We start from the raw sequence: 11,599 nt of genomic DNA on the forward strand, positions 1-11,599 counted from the left end.
TGGGCAGAACAAGCAAGGAGGCAGGTAGAGCCAAGGAGGAGCTAGTAAGATCCTGTTGGCACATTTTAGAATGTATTTGCATATGGGAACGCCTACTCTGTGAAGTAACTTAATTCCCCTTTGCACTCCTTCTAAACAACGCAATTTGTAGAAACTTTGGCGAAGTGTAAAGTCTACAAAATGCAGTCCACTCTGTTTGTTACAGATTCTAGTTTTGTAAACAGAAAACTGTATGGACATCAAATGTTTCATTGATGAGAAAATGTGCAGAATGTCAGCCAAAACTGATCTCACTCCATCTTCGGCCACTAGGCTTCCTCTCAACACCATATTTAGTAGCGAGTGAAAACGACAACCGGATGCTTGACATTTATATAACTGGTGAAATATCTGGCTCGTTGTACTATCTGTGGTAGTACAGGTGTGACAAAACTAGGGCTTGTAGGACTAGCTTTCTTGTTAACGATGTTCAGAAAGCAGAGCACCACTTTATTATGGACAGACCTCTCCCCCTCTTAGCTACTGTTTCATCAATCTGTTTTGACCATGACAGTTTACAATCCAGGGTGCAACAAGCAAGTCTTCTCAACTTGCTCAATTTCCACGTTACTCATTACAAGATTTAGTTGAGATTTAGAATTGAGTGAATAATTTGTCCCAAATACGATTATTTTAGTTTTGGAAATATTTTGTACTTATTACTTGCCACCCATTCTGAAACTGACTGCAGCTCTTTGTTAAGTGTTGCAGTGATTTAACTTGCTGTAGTAGCTGACGTGTATAGTGTTGAGTCATCCGCATACATAGACACACAGGCTTTACTCAGAGCCAGTGGCATGTCAATAGTAAATATTGAAAAAAGTAAGGGGCCTAGACAGCTGCCCTGGGGAATGCCTGACTCTACCTGGATTATGTTGAGGAGAGGCTTCCATTAAAGAACACCATCTGTGTTGTTAGATAGGGAACTCTTTATCCACAATATAGCAGGTGGTTTAAAACCATAACACGTGGGTTTTTCCAGTAGCAGATTATGCTTGATAAAGTCTAACAAAACAGCTCCAACAATCTTCTAATTATCAATTTGTTACAGCCAATCATCAGTCATTTGTATAAGTGCTCTACATGTTGTGTGCTCTTCCCTGTAAGGGTGCTGAAAGATAATTTGTTTACTGTGAAATAGAATTATATCTGGTCAAACACATTTGTGTTTACTAAGGGTTGGTAGCAGGCTGATTGGTAAAGGGGGCTTTACTATTCTTCGGTAGTGGAATGACTTTTGCTTCTGTCACGTCTGCTCCCGCTCTTCCCTTCCCCTGGCGCTTGAGGGCGCCAGATTACCCTGCATCACACGCTCCTGCCATCCATCACTAACACATGCCTTCCCTCGTCAAGCGTATCAGCGATATTGGACTCACCTGGACTCATTCATCACCTGTTTATTTCTTCCCCTATACTTGTCAGTTCCTCAGCTCTGTTCCCCGCTGCTGCATTGTATTGTTTTTGTCTTTGTATTTGTTTCTGAGGCTGTTCCTGTCTCGTCTATGCCAGTTATTTATTAAATGTTTACTCCCCGTACCTGCTTCGTCTCTCCAGCGTCATTTCGCGTGACAGCTTCCCTCCAGGCTTAGATTGCTTCCCTTTAGACAGCTTCCCTGTAGGCTTAGATTGAAGAGATGGCCAATAGGAGTGGCAATATTGTCTGCTATCATCCTCAGTCATTTTACGTCCAAGTTGCCAGACCCAGGTGGATTGTCATTGTTGATAGACAACAATACTTGTTTCACCTCTTCCACACTCACTTTGCGGTATTCAAATTTAAAATGCTTGTCTTTCATAATTTGGTCAGTTATACATGGATGTGTAGGTTCAGAATTTGTTGCTGGCATGTCATGCCTAGTTTTGCTAATCTTGCCAATGAAAAAATAATTAAAGTAGTTGTCAATATCAGTAGGCTTTGTGATGAATGGAGCCATCTGATTTAATGAATGATGGAGCTGAGTTTGCCTTTTTGCCCAAAATTTCATTTAAGATGTTTCAAAGCTTTTTTTACTATCATTCCTTATAATAATTTATCTTAGTTTCATAGCAGTTTCTTCTTCCTTTAGTTTAGTCACATGAGTAACTAAGTGTTCCATCCTGTTTCAGGTTGCCTGTAACTGTTTATCTGGCTACTCTGGGAATGGACATTTCTGCTTCCCGTTCAACCCCTGTCGGACTGTGAGTACCGGAGCATTGTAGCACTACCATGTGCGTCCCAAATGACGCCCTATTCCCTATACAGTGCACTACTAGGGGCCCATAGGTGCACTATATAGGGAATAGGGTGGCATTTTAATCAGATCAGACTTGGATTAAATATATACCCAGCGTGTTATATACGTGACATACTGACCAGTGTGTTAAATACGTGACATACTGACCAGTGTGTTAAATACGTGACATACTGACCGGTGTGTTAAATACGTGACATACTGACCAGTGTGTTAAATACGTGACATACTGACCAGTGTGTTAAATACGTGACATACTGACCAGTGTGTTAAATACGTGACATACTGACCAGTGTGTTAAATACGTGACATACTGTCCAGTGTGTTAAATACGTGACATACTGACCGGTGTGTTAAATACGTGACATACTGACCAGTGTGTTAAATACGTGACATACTGACCAGTGTGTTAAATACGTGACATACTGTCCAGTGTGTTAAATACGTGACATACTGACCGGTGTGTTAAATACATGACATACTGACCGGTGTGTTATATACGTGACATACTGACCAGTGTGTTAAATACGTGACATACTGACCGGTGTGTTAAATACGTGACATACTGACCGGTGTGTTAAATACGTGACATACTGACCAGTGTGCAGGAGGGCTGTTCTATTGGTTTCATTGTACCTGATAAAGTAAATCCAGCGCACCCAGAGTATTTGAACAAATTTGACACATTTCTGTATCTGACCCAGATCTGACCCAGGTCTGACCCAGATCTGACCCAGGTCTGACCCAGATCTGACCCAGGTCTGACCCAGATCTGACCCAGGTCTGACCCAGGCACATCCACAGGATCCAATAGTTAGGTACTACAGTATTACTGTCTGTGTGTTCCAAATTGCACCCTATTCCCTATAGGCCCTGGTGTAAAGTAGTGCACTATAAAGGGAATAGGGTGCCATTTGGGACACATACCGGTGTCATATACTCCAGAGGTGTAGCCTCCGGTTATGTTTCCAGGACAACGGGGGCTGTGGAAAGTACGCCAGGTGTCGTTATATGGGCAACGGAGTGAGGAACTGCTCCTGCTTTGGAGAACACGTAGGAGATGGCTTCGACTGCCACGGCAAGACCCGCACGGTGAGTCACGTGTGTGTGTGTGTGTGTGTGTGTGTGTGTGTGTGTGTGTGTGTGTGTGTGTGTGTGTGTGTGTGTGTGTGTGTGTGTGTGTGTGTGTGTGTGTGTGTGTGTGTGTGTGTGTGTGTGTGTGTGTGTGTGTGTGTGTGTGTACGTGTGTCTATGAATTTATTTTCCAATGGATATTCGCAGGAGATATTTCGCCAGTCAGAAGCTGCGTTGTACCGTCGGATGATAATGGTGAGTCTGTGTGTTGTTGTCGGGTGGTAATGACATTTCACTTCTCTATGTTATAAAATAAATGTTACCAAGACAAATAGGATTATTCACATTCTGCATATTTTTGATGAGGCTAATGCTTGTGGTTCTCCAGGTGTCTGATGTGAGGAGTCTGTTCGGTGATGGGCCCTTCACTGCATTCATACCTCCTGCAAAGAGCAACTTCTCAGTATGTCAAAGAAATTGTAATTTTTGTCTATGTTCCTGTGTGTAGGACGGGTCTGCGTATGTGTGTGTGTGTGTGTGTGTGTGTGTGTGTGTGTGTGTGTGTGTGTGTGTGTGTGTGTGTGTGTGTGTGTGTGTGTGTGTGTGTGTGTGTGTGTGTGTGTGTGTGTGTGTGTGTGTGTGTGTGTGTGTGTGTGTGTGTGTGTGTGTGTGTGTGTGTGTGTGTGTGTGTGTGTGTGTGTGTGTGTGTGTGGCATGCGCCTGGGCTCATGTTAGTGTTATTGCTATGCTGTGTGTGGGTCTCTGACCCATCCCTGTGTGTAAACTCTCTCTCCAGATAGAGGCATGGGAGTCACAGGGCCGCAGCGCAGACCTGGCAAACTACCACATGGTGTCTTGTGAGACTCTGATGATCTCTGACCTGAAGACCACCTCAAAGGCTGTGGCCTTCTCCGGACACCAGCTCACCTTCAGCCTCAAGGATGTGAGTCCTTAATGGCACCCTATTCCCTTTATAGTGAGCTACTTTGACCATTTCTGTCTTGCTTCTCCAAATACTACTTCTCCTAGGCCTACTTCTCCTAGGTCTACTTCTCCTAGGCCTACTTCTCCTAGGTCTACTTCTCCAAATTCTACTTCTCCTAGGCCTACTTCTCCAAATTCTACTTCTCATATTCCTACTTCTCCAAATTCTACTTCTCCTAGGTCTACTTCTCCTAGGCCTACTTCTCCTAGGTCTACTTCTCCAAATTCTACTTCTCATATTCCTACTTCTCCAAATTCTACTTCTCCTAGGCCTACTTCTCCTAGGTCTACTTCTCCTAGGCCTACTTCTCCAAATTCTACTTCTCCTAGGCCTACTTCTCCTAGGCCTACTTCTCCTAGGTCTACTTCTCCTAGGCCTACTTCTCCTAGGCCTACTTCTCCAAATTCTACTTCTCCTAGGCCTACTTCTCCTAGGCCTACTTCTCCTAGGTCTACTTCTCCTAGGCCTACTTCTCCTAGGTCTACTTCTCCAAATTCTACTTCTCTTAGGCCTACTTCTCCTAGGCCTACTTCTCCTAGGTCTACTTCTCCTAGGTCTACTTCTCCTAGGTCTACTTCTCCAAATTCTACTTCTCATATTCCTACTTCTCCAAATTCTACTTCTCCTAGGCCTACTTCTCCAAATTCTACTTATCCTAGGTCTACTTCTCCTAGGCCTACTTCTCCTAGGTCTACTTGTCCTCGGCCTATTTCTCCTAGGTCTACTTCTCCTAGGTCTACTTCTCCTAGGTCTACTTCTCCTAGGTCTACTTCTCCTAGGTCTACTTCTCCAAATTCTACTTCTCCTAGGCCTACTTCTCCAAATTCTACTTATCCTAGGTCTACTTGTCCTCGGCCTATTTCTCCTAGGTCTACTTGTCCTCGGCCTATTTCTCCTAGGTCTACTTCTCCTAGGTTTACTTCTCCAAATTCTACTTATCCTAGGTCTACTTCTCCTAGGCCTACTTCTCCAAATTCTACTTCTCCTAGGCCTACTTCTCCTAGGTCTACTTCTCCTAGGTCTACTTCTCCAAATTCTACTTCTCCTAGGTTTACTTCTCCTAGGCCTACTTCTCCTAGGTCTACTTCTCCTAGGTCTACTTCTCCTAGGTCTACTTCTCCTAGGCCTACTTCTCCTAGGTCTACTTCTCCTAGGTCTACTTCTCCAAATTCTACTTCTCCTAGGTCTACTTCTCCTAGGTCTACTTCTCCTAGGTCTACTTCTCCTAGGTCTACTTCTCCAAATTCTACTTCTCCTAGGTCTACTTCTCCAAATTCTACTTCTCCTAGGTCTACTTCTCCTAGGCCTACTTCTCCAAAATCTACTTCTCCTAGGCCTACTTCTCCAAATTCTACTTCTCCTAGGTTTACTTCTCCAAATTCTACTTCTCCTAGGTCTACTTCTCCTAGGTCTACTTCTCCAAAATCTACTTCTCCTAGGTTTACTTCTCCAAAATCTACTTCTCCTAGGCCTACTTCTCCAATCTACTTCTCCTAGGTCTACTTCTCCAAAGCCTACTTCTCCTAGGCTGACTACTCCAAGGTTTATTACTCCTAGGGTTACTACTCAAAAGTTAACTACTCCTAGGGTTATAACTCGAAGGCCTACTACTCCTAGGTCTACTACTCCTAGGTTTACTTCTCCAAGGTTTATTACTCCTAGGTTTACTACTCCTAGGTTTACTAATCCAAGGCCTACTTCTCCAAGGTTTACTTCTACAATGCCTACTTCTCCTAGGCTGACTACTCCAAGGTTTACTACTCCAAGGTTTACTACTCCAGGGTTTACTACTCCAGGGTTTACTACTCCTAGGGTTACTTCTCCAAGGTTTATTACTCCTGGGTTAACTACTCCTAGGTTTACAACTCGAAGGCCTACTTCTCCAAGGTTTACTACTCGTAGGGTTACTTCTCCAAGGTTTACTACTCCAAGGTGTACTACTCCAAAGTTTACTACTCCTAGGTTTACTACTCCTAGGGTTACAACTCGAAGGTCTACTACTCCTGGGTTTGCTACTCGTAGGGTTACTTCTCCAAGGTTTACTACTCCAAGGTGTACTACTCCAAAGTTTACTACTCCTAGGTTTACTACTCCTGGGTTTACTACTCCAAGGTGTACTACTCCTGGGTTTACTACTACAAGGTTTACTACTCCTGGGTTTACTACTCCTAGGTTTACTACTCCTGGGTTTACTACTCCTGGGTTTACTACTCCTGGGTTTACTACTCGTAGGGTTACTTCTCCAAGGTTTACTACTCCAAGGTGTACTACTCCAAAGTTTACTACTCCTAGGTTTACTACTCCTGGGTTTACTACTCCAAGGTGTACTACTCCTGGGTTTACTACTACAAGGTTTACTACTCCTGGGTTTACTACTCCTGGGTTTACTACTCCTGGGTTTACTACTCCGGGGTTTACTACTCCTGGGTTTACTACTCCTGGGTTTACTACTCCGGGGTTTACTACTCCTGGTTTTACTACTCCGGGATTTACTACTCTAAGGTTTACTACTCCAAGGTTTACTACTCCTGGGTTTAATACTGCAAGGTTTAATACTCCAAGGTTTAATACTCCAATGTTTAATACTCCTGGGTTTACTACTCCAAGGTTTACTACTCCAAGGTTTAATACTCCAAGGTTTAATACTCCTAGGTTTACTACTCCTAGGTTTACTGCTACTTACAACTTTTGACCAGACTAAAAGAGTTTGGCATCATACAATTTGCGTGCCAGAGGATTTAATTCTTAAAAGTCTAAACCATTGGAGGTGGGTTCTAAGCTAACATATGGAATTGTTTTAAGAAGGTGGATCATTTAGCTATTGGATGTTGAATTTTAGGATCCCTTTAGGTGTCAACAACAAAAAGAAGAAAGTGATTTGATAAAATATTGAATTTGGCCTTTACTACAACTATAGCCAAGAGAAACACATTGAATAACACATTCATAAATGACAAAAAAGACAGTAAAACATTTTTTATTTTAAAAATGTGTCCTTTATCTAGGAGATGGAAGAAAGCTCATCACGTTCGTCTTTCCATAGAAGGGTCAAATTAATTTATAGGCCAAACCGTTTTCGTGAGAAGACCGATTTTTGGGATGTCGCCTGGTCTGACAAACAGAGCTGTCGTCATGCCACTTTCCACCGCAGACGCAGAAGGCCGACAGATATCACTAGCTTAAAAACGGACTGTTTTTTTATGGGCATTTCTTATTACGTAAATGTTTTATTGGAACTCTCTTTCGTGTTGGTCTATTAACTAACTTTGATGTCACTGGGCAGGCCAAAACTCCATCCCACCAAAGTGGTCTTTTCAAACAGCTCTTACACTAAAAGGGCATTAAAAATAATTTTCACAATTTCACAGTATTTTTTCCAACCTCATAGTTTGGAAATGTATATAAAACACAGGAAATCACGTTTTTTTGACTGTACTGGTTCTTTCACTAAGTTTCTCTCTATCTCCCCCCTTCTTTCAGGGCTCTGTGTACATTAATGACGACGCTAGGATAGTCTCCAGTGATTATGTGACAGCTGACGGTGTGATCCACTACATTGACAAGGTCCTCACCCCGTATGACCTGAAGGATCAAAAAGCCATACCATCCAAGGTAGGCTACGGCTGTATGCCCCTTAGCAGACACTTTGATCCAAAGCTACTTACAGACATAGCGTGCATACATTCTCCATATGGGTGGCCTCAGCGGGAATCAAACCTATGATCCTGGCGTTGCAAGCTCCCTCGTGCTCTACCAGAGAGATGGGCACCCTATTCATATACTACGTAGGGCTTAGGGTGCTGCCATTTGTGGACGCAAATCACAATTTACTCCCCAAATCGGTTTTATTAATTTGAAAATCACTCGTGAATAGGGATTCATATTTTCCTGAAAATCTACCAAGTTTAAATTCTGGGAATAATTCATATTTATCCCGAGAGTCCAAGGAAATACAGTAAAAATCAGAAGTCTCATTTTAAAGCGTTTAAAACCAAGATGGTCACTAAGCCAGGGTCCTCCTAAAATAAGAGGGGCGTTACGCCACCTCGTCTGCTTGGCCACTATGTTAAAGGTTTCAGAGGTTACTAAACTCATATTTAGTCATGATAAAGTAACTATCTATGATCGCTAATGAAACTGCGAAACAGGACGTTCATAAATTCCCCGAGCGCTATGTTCCTCAATTCATTCAGCGTGGTTTTCTGGTCAGGGCGTACGGGCTATAGCGTTGTCAAATCATACACAACTTTGTAACGGCAGTCAAAACAAAAGTCAAATGACAAAAGTCGCTAAACTTCCTCCTTTGACGAATGACAGAATATCACTTGTATTTTGTCCAAAATAGAGTTGATGGTTATACAGAAAGCTGATCAGCCCATGACTAACGGGGAGATGAAGAGTCGACATGTAAAGTATCTTAACGGGGACTGTTTCAAAAACATCTACTGTCATAGCGTTTGTTCATCACACGTTCTCTACCTAAACTCTAGATGGGCAGCAATTACGAGACAGCACACAGAAGCGGGGTAAATGTTACAGAGGTATTCTGTCAGTAGGACAGATGTGCTCTGATAATCCAACCTATGGTTTAGAGAATAACGTTTGGAATTTTTCAGGACTCAGGATTTGGGGTTTCAGTGGGATTGAGACTGGACAGGATAATAGCCTAGGCTCTAGGACAGAAGGAGACTGGATAGGATAATATCCTAGGCTCTAGGACAGAAGGAGACTGGGTAGGATAATAGCCTAGGCTCTAGGACAGAAGGAGACTGGATAGGATAATAGCCTAGGCTCTAGGACAGAAGGAGACTGGGTAGGATAATACCCTAGGCTCTAGGACAGGAGGAGACTGGATAGGATAATATCCTAGGCTCTAGGACAGGAGGAGACTGGATAGGATAATATCCTAGGCTCTAGGACAAAAGGAGACTGGATAGGATAATAGCCTAGGCTCTAGGACAAAAGGAGACTGGATAGGATAATAGCCTAGGCTCTAGGACAGAAGGAGACTGGGTAGGATAATAGCCTAGGCTCTAGGACAGGAGGAGACTGGATAGGATAATATCATAGGCTCTAGGACAGGAGGAGACTGGATAGGATAATAGCCTAGGTTCTAGGACAGAAGGAGACTGGACAGGATAATAGCCTAGGCTCTAGGACAGGAGAAGACTGGGTAGGATAATATCCTAGGCTCTAGGACAGAAGGAGACTGGATAGGATAATATCCTAGGCTCTAGGACAGAAGGAGACTGGATAGGATAATAGCCTAGGCTCTAGGACAGAAGGAGACTGGATAGGATAATATCCTAGGCTCTAGGACAGGAGAAGATGACTCTGAATTGTCTGTGACAGAGATGCCTACAGTATGTAGTGAATTGTGCATAGACCTATCACGGTTATCCATGTTAATCCCTAGACCTATCACGGTTATCCATGTTAATAAATAGACCTATCACAGTTATCAATGTTAATCTATAGACCTATCACAGTTATCCATGTTAATCCCTAGACCTATCACGGTTAGCCATGTTAATCTATAGACATATCACAGTTATCAATGTTAATCTATAGACCTATCACAGTTATCCATGTTAATCCCTAGACCTATCACAGCTATCCATGTTAATCTATAGACCTATCACGGTTAGCCATGTTAATCTATAGACCTATCACAGTTATCAATGTTAATCTATAGACCTATCACAGTTATCCATGTTAATCCCTAAACCTATCACAGCTATCCATGTTAATCTATAGACCTATCACGGTTAGCCATGTTAATCTATAGACCTATCACAGTTATCCATGTTAATCTATAGACATATCACAGTTATCAATGTTAATCTATAGACCTATCACGGTTATCCATGTTAATCCCTAGACCAATCACAGTTATCCATGTTAATCCCTAGACCTATCACGGTTATCCTTGTTAATCCCTAGACCTATCACGGTTATCCATGTTAATCCCTAGACATATCACGGTAATCCATGTTAATCCCTAGACCAATCACGGTTATCCATGTTAATCCCTAGACCTATCACGGTTATCCATGTTAATCCCTAGACCAATCACAGTTATCCATGTTAATCCCTAGACCTATCATGGTTATCCATGTTAATCCCTAGACCAATCACGGTTATCCATGTTAATCCCTAGACCAATCACGGTTATCCATGTTAATCCCTAGACCAATCACGGTTATCCATGTTAATCCCTACTTGTGACATATTTGTTTTCTTATATTTCAGCTTAATTTCAGTGAAGCAGGTGAACTATATGGATATATGAAGTTCATCAAACTGGTGCAGGTAAACCAATCCAATGTTATTGGTCACATACACATGGTTAGCAGATGTTATTGGTCACATACACATGGTTAGCAGATGTTATTGGTCACATACACATGGTTAGCAGATGTTATTGGTCACATACACATGGTTAGCAGATGTTAATGCGAGTGTAGCGAAATGCTTGTGCTTCTAGTTCCGACCGTGCAGTAATAACCAACGAGTAATCTAACAAATTCACAACAACTACCTTATACACACACAAGTGTAAAGGAATTAATAAGAATATGTACATATAAATATATGGATGAGCGATGGCCGAACGGCATAGGCAAGATACAGTAGATGGTATAGAGTACAGTATATACATATGAGATGAGTAATGTAGGGTATGTAAACATTATATAAAGTGGCATTGTTTAAAGTGTCTAGTGATACATTTATTACAACCAATTTTTAATTATTAAAGTGGCTAGACACTTGAGTCAGTATGTTGGCAGCAGCCACTCAATGTTAGTGATGGCTGTTTAACAGTTTGATGTGTATTGTCGTTGGTTTACTAATTCATGTTTAAAGCTAATACACATTACTACCGTATCAATAACTTCAATCTCAAATGCATACAGCATGCTTTTATGGGGCAAATCCCAATTTACACGATGTCGAAATTACACTTAGTCTCCCATTGAAGTAGCATATGTCATTCAGCCAATCATTGCACAAATGGACCAAGGCTTTACGCTCTTTGTTAGGGGCCACCTGATTGGCTGAACACAGTAAACTACACCTAGCATTGTAGTGGAAAATGGTCCTATTGGTCATTGTCACGCCTGCACTAATATATCTGAGACCACAGTAGATTGGAGAGAAAGGAACAGGGCTTCAAGCCCCTGACCATGTTGTTATTGCTATTATTATTGTTTTTATGATGAAGATAACATGCTGAACCTGGTAGAGAGCTCCATCCACCAGCCCCTGT

General features: G+C 42.2%; 1 protein-coding gene across 1 annotated transcript in view; it reads left to right on the forward strand.

The window, feature by feature from the left end:
- stab1 (stabilin 1) overlaps positions 1 to 11,599 on the forward strand; it is a 336,738-nt gene that overhangs the window by 227,169 nt on the left and 97,970 nt on the right. Inside the window, exons 44-50 of the mRNA XM_071364529.1 lie at positions 2,146 to 2,217; positions 3,243 to 3,362; positions 3,552 to 3,599; positions 3,733 to 3,807; positions 4,141 to 4,287; positions 7,810 to 7,941; positions 10,582 to 10,641. Coding sequence (XP_071220630.1) covers positions 2,146 to 2,217; positions 3,243 to 3,362; positions 3,552 to 3,599; positions 3,733 to 3,807; positions 4,141 to 4,287; positions 7,810 to 7,941; positions 10,582 to 10,641 — 654 coding nt within the window. The remainder of the gene's footprint in view (positions 1 to 2,145; positions 2,218 to 3,242; positions 3,363 to 3,551; positions 3,600 to 3,732; positions 3,808 to 4,140; positions 4,288 to 7,809; positions 7,942 to 10,581; positions 10,642 to 11,599) is intronic.

Source organism: Salvelinus alpinus, chromosome 2, assembly GCF_045679555.1.
Source record: "Salvelinus alpinus chromosome 2, SLU_Salpinus.1, whole genome shotgun sequence".
In the NCBI taxonomy this organism is placed as follows: Eukaryota; Metazoa; Chordata; class Actinopteri; order Salmoniformes; family Salmonidae; genus Salvelinus; species Salvelinus alpinus.